The sequence below is a fragment of the Necator americanus genome, chromosome II, assembly GCF_031761385.1.
Source record: "Necator americanus strain Aroian chromosome II, whole genome shotgun sequence".
Taxonomy (NCBI): domain Eukaryota; kingdom Metazoa; phylum Nematoda; class Chromadorea; order Rhabditida; family Ancylostomatidae; genus Necator; species Necator americanus.
Window position 1 is genome coordinate 41,517,034 of NC_087372.1, and position 24,634 is coordinate 41,541,667.

Consider the following 24,634-nt stretch of genomic DNA (forward strand, 5'->3'; position numbering starts at 1 on the left):
TCAACAGAAATTCATTATTGGCTTGCAGTAATAACCGTTATTCAGGCACTTGAAATCCACTAGTTATTTCTTTCCATAAGCTACATTCTCAGATGTATGTATGAGGATAAACTCACAGATATGAACACTTGCATGCACATAAGATTACGAAAGGGGATCTCGAAAAGGAAACTCGTTTTTTGGCAATGCTACAACGATTCAGAAAATGAGGGGTAATTTCATTACTCCAAGATTTGTTTAATTACTCGACATTACTGGGAGCCAAAACCTAGCTGCACCTGCTGGAAATACTTTGCTGTACATTTTTAGAAGTCTCTGGTGTGACACTCCACCTGGGATGCTTCGAGTGTTTTACTGCAATTCGTAATCATAGAGGGTTTGGAAGCTAGGCTATATTATCAACTCAGTGTTTTTATCCTCAGAGACAAGTCTGGCACCATTTTGTCGACCCCGGAAGGATGGAGCGCTTGGTTGGAGCTAGGGCCATTTCGAACAATCGATCGTGCAGTCACAGAACTCTTACAGACTGCGCTACACCCGCCATGTACAACTCTGCAGTTGCTCATTCTGTCTCATCGAGTTCTTTCTTTTGGAGTTTCGGCTGGCATTAGGATAATATTTAAAAGAATCCGAGGCTACATACGTTGAGCTCTATATAGCTCTATATAGCTCATATGGCTCTAAAACTAGAAGAGGAGAGTGAGGAACTTAGTGAGGAATCGTAGGAATCTTTCGCGACAAAATACAGACAAAATGTTGAACGTGTTAACCACACTCAACTGCGCAAATTGTTTGGATTTTCGGGAAATGAATTTGAATAATGCTAATAATAATAAGGAATATGCTTCGGTTTCTGAAGAATTGTTTTCTTGAGCAATCCTTGCTTATTCAACGACTGTCGTCCAGAAATGCATTACGTGACAAACTCGAATAAAGGAGACATGTATCATGGGATGACAATTACAACGTGGAATTTTTAATAAATAGCGCTGCAAACGATTAAAACAAGGAGCACTCATTCTGCTTCTGCTCTCCTTGCTGCCAGGGCTGACACATAACATCCTTGTAACCCGCATGTCGGGCCGGCCAAAAGCTTGCATTCAACTGACGTACGTGCTGGTAACACACGTCTGTTAATAGCGATAAAACAGTGCACTTGTAGATATCGTTTGGTATTAAAACTCTTATAATTTATAAAGGCAAATGTGAATAGCGCGAAAGTTTAGGCTTAAATCTAGCCTGGTTCCTTGCCCTTTGCAGTCTCCAGCCGCATCTTCATGAACATGAAGCATCATTCAAAAAAAAAAAAGAAAACATGTATGATGGAGTCTGCAGTATATTTTGATGTGACGGAATGAAACGTGGCTGGGCCCTGTATCATCAGCAAAATTTGGAAAGGTGTTGACGAGACCAAGGAAAAAAATAATGCTATTGTGGCAGTTCCCTTGTGAAGAGCATTGTTTCACGCTGCCCTCACTTTTGTCGGTGCCGCCTTCGGAAGACCAAACAGATCATCAAACTTGACAAGACGAGATCATAGCTTACTAACTCTATGCAATAGTGGAATAGCGGCTTTGCTTAGGTTTTGCTAATGTTAAAGGTGAGCAACAGTCAGTGTTGCTGAAGGAAAACGACAGAACTGTCATAATCAGAATCTGACGACGTGAAAAAGTAAAAGTGCATCAGTATTTCCTCATTGATTTTCGGGGTTGGCAAGAGTGCTAAGCCGAGTCACAGCGGCGCGCTTTCGGTCGGCCTACTGCGTCTGACAAAAACCAAAACCTCTGATAATTGTATGTGCTTTTGCCCCGAACCTCAATCTGCTCTACCCAAAAAGTACTCACCGTGCGATATCCCCGCTGTCTCTCACATTCGATTTCTTCTAGCCTGTCGAATGTATGTCCGAAGTTAGCTTATTACAGTGGAACGAGTTGAAGTGCAGAATGCGTGCGTTTGGAATATAGCTATGCAGCTCCTGAGAGTGGCATTTGAAGTAAAACATTTCCATTTCGTTTGTAATCTCTTTGATAGCATCTCCTCACCTTCCGTAGCAGAAGAATCACCTGTCAACTCACCACACAATGTGCTATAAAAATCCAACCTTGCTGTGTAAAACTTTGGAGAAATTCCAGTGAGTTCTGTCCCTTTTTGTTTCTGTGTCATGTCACACCTATGGGTATTTTTGGACAAAGTTTGAAAAGGGCATATGTTGGTGGTCACACAGTCATTGTCACTTGTAACTTGTCACTCTCCATCACATCTTGTTTCTGTCCCGCTGCTGGCTCCACAGCGAGCGTCGCTTGCACTTGTAGCGAAGTACGGCCAACTATTTACGTGATGGGCGGCTGATCGATAGCAGAGGAACTATTGATGGCTCTTTGAGGTGATACACCTAATGCGACGATCGACGTAACCAAAACTTCGTGGTGGTTTGTAGATAGCGAGAAAGAGTTATGTGATTAATACCATTGTTTTCCAGACAACGCTCATTTTTCACATCTGCAGGAGTAAAAATGGTCCAATACAAGCTCATCTACTTCGACGGACGTGGTCGAGCGGAATGCGCCCGACAGGTGAGTTGATCTATGAGTTTGCAATCTATCCATATAGAGTCAGCCTCGAACGGAATTATTTGTTGCGTATTCGGTGAACACAGAAACTAGCCTCTCTCCAATGAGCACGACAAGTTCTTCGGAGCTTTTCTTTCCTAATTCTGGCAGCTGTTAGTTCTTTTTTCGTATAGTGGGGCAAGGATAGGATCTTGTGTGAATAAAGTCACTATTCTTCTGTTTTAGCATGTTTTTTGGGTCTTAGAGAGTCATTATGTTTTCTTTTTGTAGGGATTGAATTTCCGCTTCATTTTTTTTTTTTGATTGTGTATGTCTTGCGTTTTTTGTGGTCGAAGTAGTAGCGAAATCCCAAAATCTTACCATAGAATTTCAAGTCGTTGAGGAGAATCCTTGCTAGCGGTAGAAATTACTAAAGAAGCGAAAGAAGGATTTTCTATAGATCACTTTATGAAAGATGGTTATCGTGCATTGAGAAAATGAGACGCGACTCAAACCAACTCCTATTCAGTGGAATTTTAGAGGAGCTCTGGGAGCGAAACAAACGGCAAAACTGATGGAAAAGATTTTGAGATCACATATATGTAGTCCTATTGCTGCATCAGTATACGAATAAAAGAATGAGGCAAAATTAAGAAAATAGAGCTCCGCAGACTTCGTCGTGCGTAAAGACGAGTCAGTGCCAGTACCGTCGTCCAAACATAACACAACTGACGTCGATTGTGTACAACGTTGACCTTTACCACTTCCCTTGGGACAGATATTCGCCCTTGCCGGCCACCAATACGATGATGTCCGTCTCACACCTGAAAAATTCGCGGAGATCAAGCCTAGTAAATGTTATTTTGACAAATTGTTCTAGTCGCCAGGATCAAGGATATTTGAGTATTACAGAGCTACCATTTGGGCAAGTGCCCGTGCTGGAGGTGGATGGCAAACAGCTCGCGCAGTCGTTCGCAATCGCTCGTTTCCTTGCAAGACAATGGGGTACGTGTTGGTAGTTGTGCTGAGAGCAATACAGACTTATTGGTTGCATGGTTGACAATAATTTCTGAAACTCCTGTTCTCCGGTTCGTAGATAGCATATCTCTGATTTTGTGACTATTATCCCATTTATTATCACAGCTCTTTTAAGTTTCAGCAAGCAGTCATTGGTTTCGTTAATTTTTCCCTATTCAAACGAAAGGTAAGACATGACATCTTTCGCACAGAATTTTTGTGTACATTACGGGACACGAGGTTTTCAAACATCGATGCAACATAAGACAGAAAATATGCGTAGTTGTGTCAAAACCACATGAAGCACGGTGCATTTGCGCGAACGGTTGCGGTCGAAGAGGCGCAGTGGAGATAGACGGTGGAATCCAGGTGGGACCATCGCGAACTGCAGCAGTGAACGACAGTAGGTGGGGTCCTCACTCGATTATAACCGCTACGCTCCACCGCTCCGCTTTGAGCGCAACCACTTACGCAACTGCTCCGTGCTTCACGCTGTTTTGACTCTACTATACTCTTCTTACCGTCACTTCTTCAGTTAGCAAACGTGCAGCGTGTGCGGCATGTGCGTAATAGCGATTTATTACTAGAGGTTGTTAGAACATTTCCCCTCATCTAAAAGAAGGTGAGTGGCTTACAATCAGAATGAACTTTCTCTAGAACAATCAAATTGTTGGCACACATAATCGCAGACTAAAATATCTGCGACGTCTTTTTCTTTCAGAATTTCGCTTCCGGGAAATTTTTAAAATCAATCCTCGAAGAGACGCTTGAGAAGGCGCAGCTCAGCAGATGCGCTCTTCATAGCGCGAGTGCTTGCTCTGGCTCCTGCACATCGCATCAGCGGGCTTAACGTGCTTAGCTGCGCCTATATATGCTTCTTGTCCACTTTACTGCATTAACTTTATTATCTGATAGTGAAGGAGTGAGGAGAATGGTCCTATCGTACTTCTTCCCGGCCAGCTCCTCGCAGTTGTGTCCTCTTTCGAACTGGTTATCACCCATTTATGCACCTTGAAGCGGAACCCTACTGCTGGCGGCGATGAGTGAATACACGCGCTCGTTCACTCGAGCAAAAGCTAAGGACAGGTACTCTAATTTAAAAGAAACGATTTGCTGTCCAAAGCTGCAGGCAAAAGACTAACACTATGTTCACATTTTTTTCGCCTTTTAGTATTTATATTACCATCATATTCTAAATGACCATTTCAGGTCTCTCGGGCTCAAATGCATTCGATGAAGCTGTTGTGGACTCTTTGGCCGACCAGTATGCGGATTACTGTGTGGAAGTTAAGCCGTACGTCTACACTTTGCTTGGATTTATGAACGCTGGCGATCTCGTAAGTGCAGTATACCTTCCAAAAAGGGTCACATATTTAGCTTTGATGAACCTATTCAGGAACAACTCAAAAAGGATGTGATGATGCCTGGACGTGATAAATTTCTTCGTTTCATCACTAAATTCCTTAAGAAGAGTAAATCTGGTAAGCGATCATTAATGGACGTAAATCTTCTGCCTTCATGCCAGTAGGCTATTTTTTTATTGCTATTACAATGCGCGAGGTGTTCTCTGCATTTTTTCGCATATTGTCATGGTTTCTAAGATTCTCTTAGAACAAATAGAAAAAGTGAAATAACCTTTATGGGGCGCTATTGTGGTTATGGGCCGCTATTGAAACTTTTGGTAGCTGCTCGAACGAGCTTGTAATGTCAGAGAAAGTGCTTATATGCATTGTTTATATAGGATTTCTTGTTGGCGAGAAAGTCACTTGGGTGGATTTGTTGATTTCGGAGCACGTAGCCGACATGAGCAGCAGAATGCCAGAGTATCTTGATGGCTTTCCTGAGGTAAATAATTCCTCATTTCTAATTTTATAGATTACTCTGGTACTAATTTCTCTGGAGTATAAGATCACTTTGTTGTATAGGTCCCTAATAGTAGCGGAAATCTTGTTTTTCTCGATTTTTTCTGGTGTCGAGATTTTGATTTCAGGTGAAGGCCCACATGGTACAAGTCCGTGCGCTTCCAAAGCTCAAGGAGTGGATTGAAACTCGACCGAAGACAGCTTTCTGAATGGCATGTGAACAGTTTTTGTTTATCTCAACTTTTTTGTATTGCTATGGCTTAATAAAGAATACATAAGGTTCTGATGATTGAGACGACGATGAAAATGTGAAAATAGTGGAATGGCGCCCACACTAACAAGAGCAAGGTATAACTAGACAGCGGTGCCTCGAACAAAATTTCATTTGGAGAATCATAAACGTGGAGGGGCGCAACCTTTTTCCTCAACATTGAAAAATAAGCTAGCTCAACTTTTGCTACAATTCCTCACAAATTCCTGTTTGCTAAAGAAGAGATATGTCTTACCTTTAGTTTGGTGTTTGCAAAATTTATCTAACGTTTCTTTCGTTAAGGTCGCTGCAAGCGAATCTTTTCTTGGATTCGCTCTCTTTTAAATATAATACATATGTATATTATATTATCATAGAAGAATTTGTTGAGGTACAACTCACCATCCACGGTACTTATTTACTTATTCTTATTTGAGGTCGAGTTCACAAATAAGACCTAGCTTTTTAGAAACATTAGAAACAAGCATCTATACATCGATTCCGAAGAATTTATTCATTCAGATAAGTCTAATTCTTTTTGCTGTAACAGATCGCTCGTTAAAGTGATCGTTTCTAGTGCTCCAGTGTGGTTCTCATTGTAAAAACTTATGTGGTATCTATTCGGCTATTGCGCAGACTCGGTCCTGTGGTATAAAGCAGTGTGGATGTTTTCATTCCAACAAAAATGGATAGAAGTAAAATAGGTTGTACGAGATTTTTTGTGCTGTTTTAAGTGATTGCAATAAATTTACTTTCTATTCGTGCGTTTTTTCGTATGTATTATTCTGCCTACTTGGTTTGATTAGCCGAGTTTGAGTTCTTCCTTGCATAGTTAACTACAACCGCTTGGCGGCACCTATTAGTTAATATAACTATATTTTCCTCTTCATAATCTGTTTTCTCTTTCTGCTGGTCATGTTGTGTTGTTCTGATGATATGTTCAGTAGTGAACACATTTCCCGTGAACCATCATGCTTCCAGCGAATTTGCTAGCGTTAAAATCATATTTGTCTGTTCTTTGTCATGTATTATGCAGAATATTACATCTCCACCCTTTGATAGTGATGCGAGGTATGTGCCAGTAGTGGAAACGGCAGAGGACTACCAAAATTCTAAATTGAGAGAAGTCCATGCTCGTTGTTGTGAGAGCAGAATCAGGTTCACTACAAGTCCTTCTACTTTGGCACGGGCTGTTGCACAGAGTGCACTCAACGGGTGAGTGCATCCAATAACTCAGTATATTGGATAAATAGGCTGACGAAGTGTCGGTTCTTGATGTTTCCTTGCAAAGAGATATTCGCTTTTACTGGTCAGAAATACGAGGATCTAGTAGCAACTCATCCAAATTGACATCGCCAAACTTATCAGTGACAGGCGTTCCTAGTTGTTGCACCGACGTTACATTCTCGAAGAAAACGCTGCTAAGAACAAGAACTAAAAGAACAATGATTCTCAGACAAGTATACGAAGCAGCTTCTAACAGAAGGGAAGCAAAAAAACTGATCAGATAAAAATCAGTGAAAGAAAATTGCTAGCTTCTGATATCAAAAGCGCTGTAGGCCTTATCAGCTCCATGCAAGTAGAAGATTTGAAGAAGAATACAATACAATTTGAAAAGGACGAGTTGTGGAGAGCAAGGTCAAAAAGTACATACAAGAAGAGGTGGTAATTGATCAGATCTAAAAGGATAAAAACAACTAAGCAAACTCAGCGCTTGTCGACCTTGTGCTTCTACGGTGTTTGGATCAATGAAAGTCGACAATTTTTGAGTATGGTGCAACTTTTATTCTCCACAATGATGTTGGCGTAAACGTTACAATTTGAGAGACAATCAAAAAGCAAAGCAAGAATAATGCTCGGAGGATGTTGTAAGGGTAGGGCTATTGCCTTCCAACCTGCAACGAACAACAATATATTAAAATACCTTGGTGGTTTTTGAGAGGTTAAGAGTTTTGTCAAACTTTTTAGGCTGATGTTAATACAATCCTGTCAGCAACCCTTTTTTTGTAAATGGATCAAAGAAAATCTGCAAATTCTTGGTTACCTGGTCCCAAAAATGCGCACTAGTTCCCCACTCATTTACTGCACTGCGCTGCTGGTAACCAGTAAAATTCGGGACCAGAATATTTTTCTCTCATCCCAAAATCGTGAATTTAGATAACAATGATGAAGAATATTCTACTGTGATATGAGAGAAAGTAGAGTTTCACAGGAAAGCTGTAGCATGTGTCCGAATGACGGAATATTGTCCTTGGATGCCTCAAAACGTTTAAAAAATAAACAGAGGTGGATATGTACGGTCAGAATTCTTCAGTTTGTTTTTTCTTCACGACTACATCGTGATCTATAATTCTAGGAACCTCTCAATCGGCAGCGCGGCTTTTTGACACCGATATCCGCCATAGACAGGTGCAAGCCAAGTTTGAAGTGCAGAGCCAGCGCTTTTTTTCGCAAAGTCGTCTGCCTATTTCCTTTAGCGTTGGCCCGCCCGCGTCATAGCCTTTCGCTTCCCACAGCGATCTGCGACAAGCGAACAGTGGTTACGGAACCTTGGAAAAAACGCGTAGAAGTGCTTGAACGTGCATTGGTTGGTCGGTTCAAATGGAAACTTGAAGAAGTCAATTCTCCTTGTTAAGTTAAGAATTGTGTAAATATCCTAATATCTTCTAAGCTATCCTGAAGGAAACCATGTATGTTCTGGTGTGACACCAGAGCTCTTCTCCAATGGCACACCTAATAGTGTGTGCTAGGACAGGGCGTGACGTTTCACCTTTTATTATTATTGTTATCATTATTATCCCTTACTATATTTCTTTTGTTTTATGGCACACCTGCAAGTGCTTCAATAAATAAATAAATAAATTGTTATCATACCAGCTCTGTGCCTTTCTTGTGAACAAACTCTACTAATGAACTGCCTGTTCACACTGCAAAGGCTAACTTCAACCCCTCCTCCCTCATTTTATCAAAGGCGCCACCACTCGCCGAGAAATGCCGCAATGTACTTCTACTTCTTATACTACAAATTAGATTAGTAAAGGCTCGCAAGGAGTTTTTAGCCACCTTTTCTCTCCTTTTAATTTTCTAGAAACTTTGATTTTTGTTTGATTGCCCAACGTATCATCAGCAAAGTCTTTCTCGCAGTTATAATTATCTTTAACACAAGTAAACCTAACAGAAACCTTTTCTTTCTTTCTCTAAACTGTTTCTGGAGTCAATTTCAGATCGAAACGGTGGAAATAAAAGTAAAAGTGGGAGGATCTAAGATGGTCTCCATATCTATACATTTTTCCAAATCTCCAGCTTTTCCAGCGTTACTGTAGAGTTGTCGCAGTGTAAGCGTCGCACCCGGTAGAGTAGGTCAAGGACGGGTAGGCCAGGAGAGCAATTAGCGACTACAGTAGCATTTACGTCAGCTTAGCACTTCGCATGTCGTTCATGGCGATTGTTGCAGCGGTTTCCATTTACATTGGTTTCTACATCGGTGTGGAATATTAATTAAGTAATCCGTAGAGAATTTTTCTTCTGATTGATGGTGACTTTATATTATAGGGAAATAACATGCCTCAATACAAGTTCACCTACTTCAACGGACGCTACATTGGCGAATGTGCGCGTCAGGTAAATCGAAAAAAGTCCTTTTACTTGTGGTTTTGTGGTTTTCAGGGCTGTCAGGTGAGTTTAGAGTCGCAAATGCTTGCCTATGGCTCTGCGAAATGGTGACTTTTGGGTAAGCTTTGTGGCGGCTCTTAGTCGATGGTCACAAAATTCGACGGACCACAGTACTTTCGCGCCTGTAGACTGTGCTGACAGCCCAACATTCGAAGCCTAGTTGTTTGTTTTCCTTCAAATGCGCTGTTTCGACTTGCAAGTGTGGAGGTGTTTGGTTGATTTCCTTTCTTTACAGCTGTTCGCACTCGCTGACCAACAATACGATGATGTTCGCTTAACGCTGGAGGAATTCTTTGCAATTAAGGACAGTAAGTATTTGCAGTGCCGCTATGTACGATCGGCATTATCTGGCTCTTACTGTACTTCAATTACTTACTAGAATTACCGTTTGGGCAACTGCCGTTGTTGGAAGAAGACGACCGTGAACTCACTCAATCCAACGCTATTAATCGTTATTTGGCAAGGAAATTTGGTGAGCTTATGTAGCGGAAGCTGCTCTTTTTCACAGACACAAATCGCTTTATATCGTCATTCGAAGACTCTATTATTAGTAACTTTTTTTCGATTTTATCACATTAGTTCAGGCACTAAAGTAGTTCAGCGTAGATATATTTACACTTTCATGAGGGCAAGCGAACAAAAAGAATAGAAGGTAATTTCCTCGTGGTTTTTCAACCTTTCAACAGTTTTCATCGTTTCCTTCAAACACTTTATCCTTCATAATGTGGAGAGCCGCGGGATGCCGCAACAAAACTATGCATGAACGGCTTAAAGAAAGCATACAACGAATCTGACGAGTGAGAATAGTTACGGAAAACCGCTGGAAAAGCCAGCGAAGATGTTGTAGATTGTTGTATCCGGGGTAGCTCCGCCCTTCTCTCTCTAATCTTGTAAAAAAGACGACGTGAAAGACTCCGTTTTACACGACGATTTCGTGCAACCATCCAGCTGCGCAGCGGTCTAAAGCCAGTGAGTTCTAAAGCCAGTGAGTCCAGTTTTAGGAGGATTAGGGGGAGATGATCTGAACCATCCCTAATCCCGCAATCTACAACCCTATCTCCAGCTTTTCCTGCGAGTTCCTTCACCATGTCAGATTCGTGGTATGCTGCCCTTAAGTAGTAGAGTTGGAAAACATTAGGCTCAAGTTTAAAAATTCTGATTTGTCTGAAAAAAGACCAGTTTTGAAGCGAAAATGGTACAAATAAATAGGAAATTGAAAACGGAAGTGATTTAGGGAAACGATTCTAGTTTTTCGTGAACATGTCATCAAAAGTGAATCACTTGAATCAGCCTGGTAGAGGAGAGAAAGTAGGTAGCAGTCTGATTTATATAATAAAGGATGGCACTGCACATCTAGTCTGTTGTCTGCAGAATTCTGAAATTCCCTTCTATAAACTATCACTTTAGGATTCGCTGGCGAAACTCCATTTGAGGAAGCTCTTGTGGATTCACTAGCTGATCAGTTCGTTGACTATCGTGTGGAAATCAAGCCTTACATGTATACAGCAGCTGGATTCCAGAACTTCGGCGATGTTGTGAGTGAATTGTGGAAGGTGATTCCGCAGAATTTGTTGTCCATGAAAACACGAACAACAATCTTTTAGGAGACACTGAAGAAAGAGATAATGCTACCTGCACGCGACAAATTCCTTGGCTTCATCACCAAGTTCCTAAAAAGAAGTCCTTCTGGTGAGAAATTCAAATTTAGAGTTTAGAGATCGCAATCATTCCCGATTTTGGAACAACCAACATAGATCGTCCACTATCCATTGATAATATTTTGAAGGTTTCCTTGTTGGCGAATCTGTCACATGGGTAGATTTACTCATTGCTGAACATGTCTCCTACATAAGCGCCATTGTTTTGGAATATTTCGAAGGGTTCCCAGAGGTAAGCGTTATGATCCCTAGTTTCCACGCTGAGACTACACTTTTACGAAAGGTGCGTCATGACACCATACGCTTCCAGCAAACTTCACAGATGCCAATGCGTAGCGTCTGCGCTTCTCTTGTTCACTGATGCCTGCTTCGAATTTCCACGCGCTTTGGCAAAGCATGACACTGTTGGAAGCCTTGGCGAGAATGAAGGATTTCGCGGGTGGCTGTAGATTCAGCGATGCTGGACGATGGGGCTGGAATTTGCGAATAGAACGAATTTTTGCGATTTCACACTCGATCTATAGCCTCGAGCGGCAATGAACTTACATCACTCGCTTTTCGCCTCAGCCACACGATCTTTGCCAGCGCATGTTGAACTCTATGGGGAGCCAAAGCAAATGACGCCACCTTCAGCGCCACCGAAAACTGACCGCAGAATTAGTTAAATAGTATAATAATAAAGATTGCAATATTATCCTCGCATCGTTCACCTTACAGCATGACAAATCAAATGAAATGTTCTTTTACCGTTTACGGTCTCTGACGCTCCCATGCGGAAGTGTTCCATCAATAATCATCCATGCTACACCTCGTTTTTGAACACCAGTGGAAGCCATATAGACTAATTTTGCAAGAAACCTTTAAAACGTCAGATATGTATACTAAGTAATTGCCGTCGGTCCTCCACTAACTCTGCTACAGGTCAAAACCCACATGGAGAAGGTGCAGTGCATTCCAAACATTAAGAAATGGATCGAAAGTCGACCAAACACTCCATATTAATCGGGCAAGAGGAATATCATCACTCTAATTCATCCATTACTGTTACTCAATAAATTTGGCATACATTTGTTTTGTGTCAAGTTACATCAATAGCTAATGAAATGTACAAAGTAGCGTCACATACATGGAGCTTACATTCGATGCGAAGCTTAACATAAATTACATGTGCGAAACTTTCAGGAAAACTGCAGGAAAACAATATGTGAAGCTTCGAAAGACTGTACGACAAAAAACACGTGTGTATAAGTAGTTGAGAGCAATAATTTATTCACGGGAATCGATGGAAATAACAAGTAGTTGCGAGGATTTAGAATTTAGTTTCTGGTCGGGTTTCAATCCATTTCTTGAGAGCTGGGTTCGAGCGAACTTTTTCGGCATGGGCTTTGATCTGAAGGATAATCACATTTCAGAGAAGAAGCAAAGAAATGCAGTAAAGGTCATACTTCTGGGAATCCGTCGAAGATTGTCGGAGTTTTCTTAGCGAATTCAGATGCGCATTCAGCTAGGTACAGGTCTGCGAACGTCAATGAATCACCAACGAGATAACCTTAAATAACTACCCTAGTAGTTATTTGATTATAAGAAGTGATACGGTGAACGTAATTTATATTTACAGCAGGTAAAAGAATAATTGTGAATTTCGTATTGGAACTTGCCAGACTTGCTCTCCTTGAGGAAGTTTGTCATGAATCCGAAGAACTTTTCACGAGCTGGCAAGAAGACTTCGTTGCTGAGCTTCTCCTGAAGGTGGCACCAGAGTCATACACACCTATTAGATGGTCAAAAAGAACGAAGTAAATGCGATCTATCCTCAGCCTCCTGGCAATGGAATTTTCGTCTTTCGACTCGTTTCTCGTTTATACACTCTCACCCAAAACTGACACTCACCAGATCTCCCTCTGCGAAACCCATAGCAACTCGTAAGAATGGGCGGATCTCATTGATGAAGTCCTTGTATTGATCGGTGATCGAGTCAACCAGAGCCTCTTCAAACGGACACTTTCCAGCAAACCCTGGAAAGGTTCACAACAGTGACGAATTTCTGGGGTGGCCGCAAGATTTAAGACATACCGAATTTTTTGGCCACGAAGCGGGCGATAGCGAAAGATTGTGCAAGCTTTTTGCCGTCGACTTCCAACACTGGCAATTGACCGAATGGCATTTCTGGAAGAATAATTACTGATTGTTCAACTGTCTACTTCACAAGTGTAACTGGAAATACCCTAACCGTTCTTGTACTTGGGCCATTCGTCGTGACTAAGACGGATATCCTCGTATTCTTGACCAGCAAGGACAAAAATCTAATACAACAAACTCGTAAATAAAAATTAAGAAGTAATGCAGCAATGTGATCAGATTAGTACCTGACGAATAATTTCAGCGGCACCGCGTCCGTCGAAGTAGGTTAGCTTGTAGTGAACCATTCTGGAACTATCTCTTATTTCTGTGCACAATGTTTGTGGGATTCGTAAACTAAAGAGAAGTGCCGGAAGTCTCAGTTGGAACAAGCATTACAGCACGGAAGGGAACGAGCTGAGAAAGCTTTCACAATGAATTGTGGTGAGTTTGAGAGTTTGCAATTTCCTAACAAGAAGTTTGCTATCACGCCGACCACCAATTCTCGAAAAACAGCTAAATGAGGAGTTCCCAGTACGTGGATTTCTGCAGAAATTGCTGTCAAATTTGTACCAACATCAAGAAATTGTCACTAGCATCATGATGGTCCAAGCAATCCTCTTTATTTAATGTGTACCTTGCGAAACGTGGTTATAATGCTGCATTTTTGTTTTCCTGCTACAATCGTGACAATATGTGACTGTCGCATCTCTCACCTAATCCCCAAGAATTTTTTGACTACGAAGCTAGAAACTCAGTCAGTGCATACCTCCACTTCATCTAATCAGTCACGAAAAATAGTCTGCCAAATGCTCTTTTTAGTTTATGAAAACTCAAGACAGATGCGTGATCCGATCCTAAGTTTGATTGTTTCATCAGTCATCGCCATAGTAATGTTATACCTTCAAGGTTAACCCAAAAATCCTGGCTTCCGAGGTATTTAATCGCCCAAATAGTCTTAAAAAAATCCAAATATAATCAGCTGTATAGTCTGGTCAGAACGACATAAAGCTCGGTGCGAGATAAGTAAGCAACTGTCCTCGAAGCGGCGCGGTGGAGCATAGCGGTAAGAGTCGAGAGGGGGACCTTAGCACCATCCATCGCTGCTGTTCGCGGTGGTCCCATCTCGATTCCAACCACTAGCTCCACAGCACGACTTCGAGCGCATCTGCTTACGCAACAGCACCGAGCTTCATGTCGTTTTGACTCGCTTACACTACCCTTTGAAAGTTATATCGTCATCCGAAACAGCACTCGCCTAACGTCTCACCTTGTAAGGATAGGAGATTGCTGATCAAAGTTTGATCAGCAAGTCCCCATCAACTGCAATCAAACTGTCCTCAAGATACATTATCAGTGAAGCTACAAACTACAAAATCAGAGGCGACAGATAACTAATAGTTAGAAAAAGATTCGCCAATAAGTGAATGGCTTGGGTTATTGATTGATTATTATTGCACCTCTACACTCTTCGCAATGAACATATACGTTGAAAAAACGAAAGTCCACGGAACGACATAGGACGTTATCGTACATACTATGTAAAGATGCCAAAAATATGCTCCAACGGTGCGGACTGCTATAAAAGGAAAATACAGTTTAGTCATTCATCCGCCGCACGTCACTAATTTAATTCTCACATTAATTTTATATACTCGCACACGTATATACGATATATGAACTAAGTTGCAGGACGAGCTGAAAATCGCAGGACGAGCTGATTCTGAAGAGAAAGAAGTAATGGTTGAATTGCTCAATCTTCACACGCACATCAACTCATCTTCGAGTTCGATTCCGATTTGTAAACATCAGAGAACGCATATACAGCCTATAGGATGACTAAAAGGATCAGTCGAAGTAACAAATCGGTGTCCTTATCCTGACAAACAAGCCTGAAACCAAATTATCAACCTCGGAAGTATGAAACGCTCGGTTGCTTTGGCGCAACTAACGATCACTTAATCTCCAAAATCATACTCTCGTTACATACTTGGGTGCAGAGGAAATAATTACATTCCGCTCACAGGGCTGAATCATGGCATTCAAGTTAGAAGATCCTTTCGAATTTCGAACGAACCATGGTTCGGACTACAACTTGGTGAGGTTTCTAGTTTGAAGCTACAGCAGATTACTGAGTTTGAGTGAGCCGGTAACTTCGGCTGAAAAAGCGAATGCTGAAATGAAACGTTTCACAGATGCTTTTCTTCGGCACTATGCAAGAAAAGAGTCAGTGCATTCCAACAGACGAGCGATAACGAGTACCTACCTAATGCGGTTGAGTTAATGTTTGAGTTGCACTAAAAGTTGCGCCATAGCAGTACAAGCAAAAACTTTGCTCTCACAAGGTCAAAGATTTCACAAACTAAGGTAAGACATAGTGAAGGCTAAAGGCCACTTTAACAATCAAACAGGTTTCTGGGCGCGTGTATTTGGTAACTTTTTTGCTGGGAAAATTCGCGATACAACGAAAAACAGAATTATGACTATAATCGCCGGGATGTGCACTCCTGTTAACCCACTTATAGCAGAAACGTTCATACTATGATGATGTAGTTCATGTTTTTCCAGGAAAACCATGAAGAACACTTGCAAAGAATGTTTGCGCTACAACGGTGATGCACGTCTATGGGAGGGAGAAAGAGACAGATAGCAATGGCGAACTATGGTCATTGTGTGAGAAATCGATTTTGTCTGATCCACAGTGCACCGCTCATGATCTGTTGACAGACTTATCGACTAACTGAACAGCAACCGATTACAGGACTGCTTCGGAGAAGGGAAGGAGAGGGGCACATGGTGAGAAGGAAGACTCAGCCTCTTTATATCTCTCCACTTATCGTGGCATTTGTCAGCGTTTTTGGCCACGGATCACCGCCACGCAGATTTCGCAACGCAAACACACTGCCGTCGGGGCGCACACATGCACACAACACGAGAAAGTTCTCGCTGTGGTCATTGATCTGTGCGCTTCGAGTATCACTGCTTTTCTTCCAGAAGTGACATAAATTACAGCATGCTTAGCTTGCCATCTTCTAGTTCGGAACCTATGGTTAACTCCAAAATGTCAAGAGCTAAGACGCCGTTAGTTGTGAATGCCGAGAATGCCGTTAGTTCGCCGTCAAACAACCTTCCAAAACATTTCGAAGTCCTAGGAGGAGCTTGCTTTTTGACAAATAGACATGGAACACAGAGAAAATGAAAAAGGAAAAACACCCTGGACAAGGTCCCGAAGACCAGGCTACCCCTCATATTGGCTGATATTTTACTCTTTTGCTTTCTACTCTAACTATAGCTGTAGATATATTGAAGGCATAAAATTTCATGTGCCGGAGAACTTTTGTACCGCCCAGTTGCTCATTTGGTTATCAAGCATCCGTTATTGAGACTTTCCTACCCATCACAAAGTTGCGATTTCGGTTGCTCCCTGCAGTGTTTGATGATCTTTTTATTGCAAAGTTAACATAATATCAAAAATAATTCCGAGAATACCGTTCTAAAAGAAATATTGATACTGAATTTGAAATGGAGTTTAGTCTTATGCCAAGTTTCGATCACTTTTTGATGACGGAATCTGCTCAAGATGAACCTACATCGGAAAAATGGCATTAACGTATGTCGTTGAAAAGTGCCGTGGAGAATTCATAGTGGATTATGGGAAACATCACTGCGAATTTATTTCTGTTCGCATCCAAACATTCGTTATCCACAATATCTGAAATGAGAAAAGGAGAATCTTGAAAACTGCGGAAACTGGGAAAAATATGTGTTTAGAGATGCCTAGTTCAATTTTTTTGTAATTGTTTTAAAAATGTCACATGAGCCATGAAGAGCGTACGTACTCTTCTTAAATGACTTCATTATGAATACGAAAAAGTCTCCTCTAACGAAAAGAAGAGGGGCAGTGACTTGTTTGGGTTTTGATGTCACTGCATATGAGTAACATTTCGCATAATGGTAATCAGTTAATTTCTCTTTTCTTGAGCTTCCCGCAGACATCTTGTATTTCCACAACTTCCGAATCAGCAACTTCTGCCACTGAGTGCATACTTCTGATAGTTGGGTTGTCATACAGCTCTTCACAAATTGATTGCGATGATTCTTCTTAACATTACATGGAAAGCAGTGTTCCGTACTCGCTTCTGCAGTAAAATATTAAATGGTCTTGATTTACCCCGGCGTTTGGATATTGGATAACCCACTATTTTCAAGTGATTTTTTTTTCCGTTCAATCACGCGTTTGACATTGTTTATGATATCATTGTAGTTGTTAGTATTGTTGTCGCCTTCATTTAGTGCTGAGTATTCCATAAAGAACACGGTTTTTTTCCAGTAGCATAAATCAAATTCTGAAGATAACTTTAGAGGAGGGTCATTGAAGCCCACCCGAAGGTTGGATGTCGGGATGCAGCCGCTGACTACTGACATGCATCAGGTGTTGTCAGAGGCAGTCCGCCAACGAGACAGCAGTCTCGTCTCCTCGGCCATGCCACCCGGCTGGTGCGAGCCCCTCTTTCCCCCTCCCCACTTTTGATATCTTATACATGCAATAATAAATATTTATAATATACGTTTGAACTCCCCGTAACACATCAAGAATAGGAGTGCACCCTATTATCTTGACTTGGATGAGGATTGTAGAAAATGTTGTACAGTGTGTTTAGGTCTAAAGAATTATTATTATTATTCATTCGTTATTTATCTTAGTTTTGAAAAATAAGCCAAGTGTATGTAAACACCGCACTACCTATGAGGCGACTCATTAACCCTTATCAAAGTTGCAAAGCCTAAAAAAACATTTTTCTTGATAAGTGATAAAGCGCGTAATGCGAATATGAGCATATTGAAGAGGTGCATGGTGTTATTTTGATTCTAAGTAATCAAAATAGATTTATTGGATGTAAAATTACTGAAACTATCGAGTTCTACGATGATAGGCTCGGACACTCAGGTATGCGTCTGAGGATGTGGCATCGATAACTGTACAACACTGAGTACATCTGCACTATATAGTTACCATGTATATGTATATATATATTATATTATATATATATATTATATATGCGGCTGTATAGTTACCTCTATTACACAAGAAATGTACTATCCAAATGAATAAGGCTTAGGCTGGATTTTGCGAAGCTTTCTCTGAATAATACAGCGCTCAGAGGTGCGGGATATCGGGTATTCGGTTGAAGACTAAGTTGTGAGCGTACTTTTCAGTGTGAAAAATGCGCAAAGACGTTTAAAGTATTTCCATAAAGTCATGCATCATTCGATAGATAATTCCTCACTTTCAAATTCAGTCGTTTTCTGATTATTTTTTTTAATGATTCTCGTTTTCTTTGGATTGTTAAAATGGTGAGTCAAGTTGACAAAACGGAGCGTTTTCGATATCTTCAGTTTGCTGCAATTAATCAAAGTATAGTAGAGTCAAAACGACATGGAGCACATACGCAATTGCGTACGCGGCTTCTTCGAGGCGCTCCGGTGGAGCGTGGCCGCCAGGAGCGTAGTGAAACCCTTGCTGGCACCACCCATCGCTGCAGTTTGCGACGGTCCCAACTTGGTTCCAACTGCTGCCTCCACCGCGCAATTTCGAGCGCGTACACAAATGCACCGCAACTACACTCGTGATTCATGTCGTATTGACCCGACTATAACAAGGCTGGTAAAGCTGCATGCGAGATTTGTGTTGTACGTATGTGGGATCGGATAGAGCATGGAAATTTTTTTAAAGGGACAAACAAAAGAGATTTGGAAAAGTATGTTAAATGCGAAAAAATAAACATGAGAAGTCTATAGGGAGCGTTGAGGAACTATTTAACGACAAGAGTAAGTAGTTGGAAACGATAAAGAGAACAATGGAGAGTATACTGCAATACCGAATGTATTGAATAATCGGCGGTAGTTCTTTTCTTTTCAGTGAATGAGAAAAAAAAATAGTTTTATCAAAACTGGCGACTATTGTGTCGACTAGTGTGTGGTCCGTTAATGAAGTCAATGAACGTTTATTAAGTTTTGAGGGGCGCAAACAAACGACATTCTCAAACATTGCTTCTTCTATGTACACAAAACCAATTTCAGCTTCAGCGGCATCACCGTCTCGATTTAAAGGAACAAATGATATCGAAAATGCTTTATTTGATCCACTTAGCGCCCCATTTTAATGATCCGAGAGAGGGCTGATGTCATCGCTTGACGCGATTACTCGCATCTTCGCCGAAATGTGCCGTCCTTGAACATAGTTCTGCCTAACCTTCTCGATCTTCTGCGGGAGCTTGCACAAAATCAATCCATTCATCGATATCGCATATAATGCGAAATTTTACGTCTTGCCTGCACAGCTTATACACGCCGAGTGTCCCCAGGTCCTTCTCCACCACCCCAGCCCAGAACTTCCGTTTTTGGCCTGGTGGTCTCTTCCAGTTTGAACCCGACAAGCTCATCAGAACTCGTTGAACAAGGTGATCTGCTGGTCTCCTTATTATATAACCAAGGAAGCGAAGACGATTTTCTGTAGCCACTCTCGAGAAGATGCAAGATGTTGGTATTTTCCACGTGTCATCCGCCTAAATACCATATCGATTTCCGCGTAAAAGTCTTCGTTGTGACATACCCTGGCCAAAAGTAGCCAGACACTTTCTTTTCCGTGCAATCAAGCCTCTCCATCACGGTAGACGGTGCTGCAAAAGTCTCCTATCAGTATGTCATGATGGGGCGAATTGGCAGGCTCGCAGATTGCCTTCGTTAGTAATGGGAGTCGACCACAGGCATTTCGTTGAGGAGTTAAATGCAGAAATGACATTTGCGCATCTTTGCTGAATATCATTCGCAGCTGCCGTTTTTCTTCAGCATATACCCCAGGTAACACAACTCTTCGACAAGTTCGATCGGTTGCTCGCCGACCCTGATTTCCATTCGAGGTCTCGAAGAGATTCACATCTGCCAGCATTTATCAGGGCGTAGACGTAGTCTATAGCCTGCAGTCAGCTTCGAAAGAGGGTTCTTGTCCTCCCACGTCTTTTCAAATTCTTTCACTCTTGACGTCCACTCGTTAACGCGGTCTTGTTGTAGTTGACGATGAAACTTCCTTCTCAGGCGCTTTTCCTGTTTGAAATCACTGGTGCTGCTGGCGACACACATCGAATTTTACGTGGGTCTTGTCTCAGCAGACGCAAAAGCCAACCTCTTCCGCGGCATTTGCACTGGAAGTGTTACCCCTGCAGCGTCGTGGATGCACTTTGTGAAGGAATCCGCATCACAAAGCTTCTTCCTGGTACATACTCCAACATAACCGACACACGCTGGCAAAATTCGATCTGCATTGTTCATCTTTGAGACCTGACATGTCGATTTTCGGTTGAGAAGGAACTTTTCGGTTTCTCTCGTGTGGAACCGTATCTCAAGGCTGAGAAGATGGTGGCCAGAGTCAATATCGACGTCCCAAACAGCTCTAGATTTTGGATGTCTGATTGAGGAATGTTCCTCGTCAAAACGTAGTCGAGCTGATATTTAGGAGATCTCATCTTTCGCTTGTGCTAGCTGCCATTTAGGTGTTATAAGGGTGTACCCCAAGCACGTGAGCTGATGGCATCAATGATTGAACGTGGAAGCGATGATGAATCCCGTCTGCTCAATTAAGCTGACCAGACCTCTGTAATCCAACGTGCGCTCCGTTGAATAATAACACTTTCCTAGTACACCGGATCGAAGTTCAAGTCCAATCTTCACATCTGCGTCGATCCCGACGATGACCACTTCTTGACTGGGTCTTTTAGACATCAACGCATTGATTTCACCGTACAAGGCGTCCTTGCTATTGTCTTCAGCTGTTTTCGCTGGTGCCTTACGATCCAGAGTCTAAGTCCTTTGCGATCCCGCAGTCGTACAGAGGCGCATCTAGAAGACGTTGAGCCAAATTACTCCTCCAAGTGCTGTATTCGCGCAGCCACCTACTTTCTTCTCATCAGCATCGTCGCGGTATATGGTGCAATTTTCAATGCTGATCTCTCATGCGTGTTTCCTGCAGTGCAGCAAACAGCTTATAGAGATATCGCAGAAGTCTGGATAGAGCGGCTTGTTGGAGTTCACTCGATAGTGCTCGGCAGTTCAGCGTGACGAATGGTTGTTGCCAATGATTCCATCGCCCTCCAGGTAGTTGACCTTGCAGCTTATGGGCTTTGGTGATATCGAGGACGACGGTATCTTTCTGCAACACGTGGGAATCTTTCGGCATATAACAGTGCAGGTTATATAGCTTTACAATGCATACACTCGAACGGCTGATTGTGTTAGGTTAAAGCAGTGCCACCACGAGCAGGTAGCCAATAGACTTGTGTACACGGTCCCACAGCGTGATAAGATTTAAAAATAGTAGTGATAAAAACTTGCACAGTGAGAAGTTCTCTTTCTAGAGATATTTTAAACTTTGAAAATAACTCTTCTCTCTATGTGTATTTTCCACTTTGAAGAAAAAAACATCCGCGACTTACACCTCATACATTTTTTTGTGGGAATGAAAATTAATTGCTAGCTACAATAATAATAATAATAATAATAATAATAATAATAATAATAATAATAATAATAATAATAATAATAATAATAATAATAATAATAATAATAATAATAATAATAATAATAATAATAATAATAATAATAATAATAATAATAATAATAATAATAATAATAATAATAATAATAATAATAATAATAATAATAATAATAATAATAATAATAATAATAATAATAATAATAATAATAATAATAATAATAATAATAATAATAATAATAATAATAATAATAATAATAATAATAATAATAATAATAATAATAATAATAATAATAATAATAAAATAATAATAATAATAATAATAATAATAATAATAATAATAATAATAATAATAATAATAATAATAATAATAATAATAATAATAATAATAATAATAATAATAATAATAATAATAATAATAATAATAATAATAATAATAATAATAATAATAATAATAATAATAATAATAATAATAATAATAATAATAATAATAATAATAATAATAATAATAATAATAATAATAATAATAATAATAATAATAATAATAATAATAATAATAATAATAATAATAATAATAATAATAATAATAATAATAATAATAATAATAATAATAATAATAATAATAATAATAATAATAATAATAATAATAATAATAATAATAATAATAATAATAATAATAATAATAATAATAATAATAATAATAATAATAATAATAATAATAATAATAATAATAATAATAATAATAATAATAATAATAATAATAATAATAATAATAATAATAATAATAATAATAATAATAATAATAATAATAATAATAATAATAATAATAATAATAATAATAATAATAATAATAATAATAATAATAATAATAATAATAATAATAATAATAATAATAATAATAATAATAATAATAATAATAATAATAATAATAATAATAATAATAATAATAATAATAATAATAATAATAATAATAATAATAATAATAATAATAATAATAATAATAATAATAATAATAATAATAATAATAATAATAATAATAATAATAATAATAATAATAATAATAATAATAATAATAATAATAATAATAATAATAATAATAATAATAATAATAATAATAATAATAATAATAATAATAATAATAATAATAATAATAATAATAATAATAATAATAATAATAATAATAATAATAATAATAATAATAATAATAATAATAATAATAATAATAATAATAATAATAATAATAATAATAATAATAATAATAATAATAATAATAATAATAATAATAATAATAATAATAATAATAATAATAATAATAATAATAATAATAATAATAATAATAATAATAATAATAATAATAATAATAATAATAATAATAATAATAATAATAATAATAATAATAATAATAATAATAATAATAATAATAATAATAATAATAATAATAATAATAATAATAATAATAATAATAATAATAATAATAATAATAATAATAATAATAATAATAATAATAATAATAATAATAATAATAATAATAATAATAATAATAATAATAATAATAATAATAATAATAATAATAATAATAATAATAATAATAATAATAATAATAATAATAATAATAATAATAATAATAATAATAATAATAATAATAATAATAATAATAATAATAATAATAATAATAATAATAATAATAATAATAATAATAATAATAATAATAATAATAATAATAATAATAATAATAATAATCCAGTTTTAATCGATGGACGATCAAAATGATGAAGTCACAAAAGTAGGAAGTCGAGAGACTGAGAGAGAAAAAAGTTATCGTTCTCATTTGTGGTCCAGAAGTGATACTTTAAAGTATGTAGCCTAGCGAATTTGCTAATTTTTTCGACCTCCAGCTGTATGCGGTGAGTAGAATGAGATCGTTAGTGTTATTGAGTTGTTAAGGGAAAGCAAGTTTCTCTAAAAATCACCGACAACAGATACAATTAATTCGAATTTAATTTACTTATTTGGAAACAAGTTAAAAAGAAAAAAAACTTGATCACAATCATGAACTTGATCACAGTGCAAGAAGAAAAAAGCCGAAAGGGGGAGAATCCGAATAAATCAATGTTAATTTTCAATATTTCAACGAGATACCAATATATACATGGTGAGGTACTAATGAAAGGAAAAAGCACCATCTTACAAGACCAACATTAGGATTACCGGCAGCACTATTTTTGAAGGAGATGTCTATTCTATCATTCTCTCTCTGATCTCTCTCCCTCTTTTTCTCTTGATCATCTTTGTCGATGTTTGAACAGTCGGTATGCGCTGCGCGTCGATGGTGTCCACCTAATAAATATTTTCGGAGAATGTGTATTGATTTGGTTTTGACTATTCTAGTCTTCCGATCACATTTCTCTTTGCAACTTTAGTGTTCTCATCTTTCAAACATATTTTTTTGGGATTTTTAGGTAAAAAAGTGATGCTCTAATGATAACAAATGATGAGGACTTTTAATATCTATTATCTTAATGTCCTTTCTGCGATCGTATTCATACCATTGTAACTGTGATCATTTATGAATTTTTATGAGTAAGGAAGTATTAGCTGACACTCAGAACCCTGTACTCTTGAGATTTGTGAAAAAAGTGGTTGCGAAATGCATGTACCATGTATTTAGATATCTGTTTCTTTCTTCTTTTCTTCTTCTTTTCTTAGACTTTTTTCAGCAAGACTAGTTTCCATCCAGGGAGTAGTTGTGCATTTAAAAAAAAACCTACAAGAAAAGTGCTAGTTTTACGAAACATATCCTCTCATATCCTTTGCTGTATTATGAACAACGTGTGAAATCCTCGTTCTGCAACTGCAAATCAACAAATAATAATACTTACAAATGCAGTGACTTCACTACTACATGATTTTCGAAGGCAGCATTTTGCACAAACATGAGGTTTGTAGGCAATCTCTAACTG

At 38.5% G+C, this 24,634-nt stretch overlaps 7 protein-coding genes across 11 annotated transcripts; 4 read left to right on the forward strand and 3 right to left on the reverse strand.

Moving 5' to 3' along the window:
* Positions 1-96: 96 nt before the first annotated feature.
* Positions 97-5,637, forward strand: RB195_020999 (uncharacterized protein; the record flags this gene model as incomplete). 2 transcript variants are annotated; one of them, XM_064189607.1, is made up of 8 exons in its annotated part: positions 97-212; positions 2,480-2,573; positions 3,328-3,400; positions 3,462-3,554; positions 4,776-4,903; positions 4,963-5,047; positions 5,308-5,411; positions 5,557-5,637. In XM_064189607.1, the coding sequence occupies 8 exons, from the start codon at positions 97-99 to the stop codon at positions 5,635-5,637; spliced, it is 774 nt and encodes a 257-aa protein (XP_064045488.1). The 2 variants fall into 2 exon arrangements, with proteins under 2 accessions (XP_064045488.1, XP_064045489.1); XM_064189608.1 differs by lacking the exon at positions 97-212 and adding an exon at positions 2,207-2,316.
* Positions 5,638-5,750: 113 nt separating this feature from the next.
* On the forward strand, positions 5,751-6,245 carry RB195_021000 (uncharacterized protein; the record flags this gene model as incomplete). Its single annotated transcript, XM_064189609.1, has 3 exons — positions 5,751-5,776; positions 5,982-6,088; positions 6,148-6,245. The coding sequence occupies 3 exons, from the start codon at positions 5,751-5,753 to the stop codon at positions 6,243-6,245; spliced, it is 231 nt and encodes a 76-aa protein (XP_064045490.1).
* Positions 6,246-6,609: 364 nt separating this feature from the next.
* On the forward strand, positions 6,610-6,897 carry RB195_021001 (uncharacterized protein; the record flags this gene model as incomplete). Its single annotated transcript, XM_064189610.1, has 1 exon — positions 6,610-6,897. One exon carries the CDS (start codon positions 6,610-6,612, stop codon positions 6,895-6,897), a length of 288 nt encoding a protein of 95 aa, XP_064045491.1.
* RB195_021002 (uncharacterized protein) lies at positions 6,743-12,010 on the forward strand (the record flags this gene model as incomplete). Of its 2 annotated transcripts, XM_064189612.1 has the most annotated exons (9): positions 6,743-6,749; positions 6,880-6,893; positions 9,231-9,299; positions 9,586-9,658; positions 9,730-9,822; positions 10,758-10,885; positions 10,955-11,039; positions 11,137-11,240; positions 11,930-12,010. In XM_064189612.1, 9 exons carry the CDS (start codon positions 6,743-6,745, stop codon positions 12,008-12,010), a joined length of 654 nt encoding a protein of 217 aa, XP_064045492.1. The 2 variants fall into 2 exon arrangements, with proteins under 2 accessions (XP_064045492.1, XP_064045493.1); XM_064189611.1 differs by lacking the exons at positions 6,743-6,749; positions 6,880-6,893 and having other exon boundaries at positions 9,240-9,299.
* Positions 12,011-12,317: 307 nt separating this feature from the next.
* On the reverse strand, positions 12,318-15,163 carry RB195_021003 (uncharacterized protein; the record flags this gene model as incomplete). Of its 2 annotated transcripts, XM_064189614.1 has the most annotated exons (10): positions 12,318-12,398; positions 12,454-12,557; positions 12,667-12,751; positions 12,899-13,023; positions 13,082-13,174; positions 13,239-13,311; positions 13,375-13,435; positions 14,897-14,906; positions 14,989-15,018; positions 15,151-15,163. In XM_064189614.1, the coding sequence occupies 10 exons, from the start codon at positions 15,161-15,163 to the stop codon at positions 12,318-12,320; spliced, it is 675 nt and encodes a 224-aa protein (XP_064045494.1). The 2 variants fall into 2 exon arrangements, with proteins under 2 accessions (XP_064045494.1, XP_064045495.1); XM_064189613.1 differs by lacking the exons at positions 14,897-14,906; positions 14,989-15,018; positions 15,151-15,163 and having other exon boundaries at positions 13,375-13,434.
* A 4,211-nt stretch (positions 15,164-19,374) lies between these two features.
* RB195_021004 (uncharacterized protein) lies at positions 19,375-20,905 on the reverse strand (the record flags this gene model as incomplete). Of its 2 annotated transcripts, XM_064189616.1 has the most annotated exons (3): positions 19,375-19,648; positions 19,740-19,806; positions 20,776-20,905. In XM_064189616.1, 3 exons carry the CDS (start codon positions 20,903-20,905, stop codon positions 19,375-19,377), a joined length of 471 nt encoding a protein of 156 aa, XP_064045496.1. The 2 variants fall into 2 exon arrangements, with proteins under 2 accessions (XP_064045496.1, XP_064045497.1); XM_064189615.1 differs by lacking the exons at positions 19,375-19,648; positions 20,776-20,905 and having other exon boundaries at positions 19,779-20,075.
* A 214-nt stretch (positions 20,906-21,119) lies between these two features.
* RB195_021005 (uncharacterized protein) lies at positions 21,120-21,359 on the reverse strand (the record flags this gene model as incomplete). Its single annotated transcript, XM_064189617.1, has 1 exon — positions 21,120-21,359. The coding sequence occupies one exon, from the start codon at positions 21,357-21,359 to the stop codon at positions 21,120-21,122; it is 240 nt and encodes a 79-aa protein (XP_064045498.1).
* Positions 21,360-24,634: the final 3,275 nt, after the last annotated feature.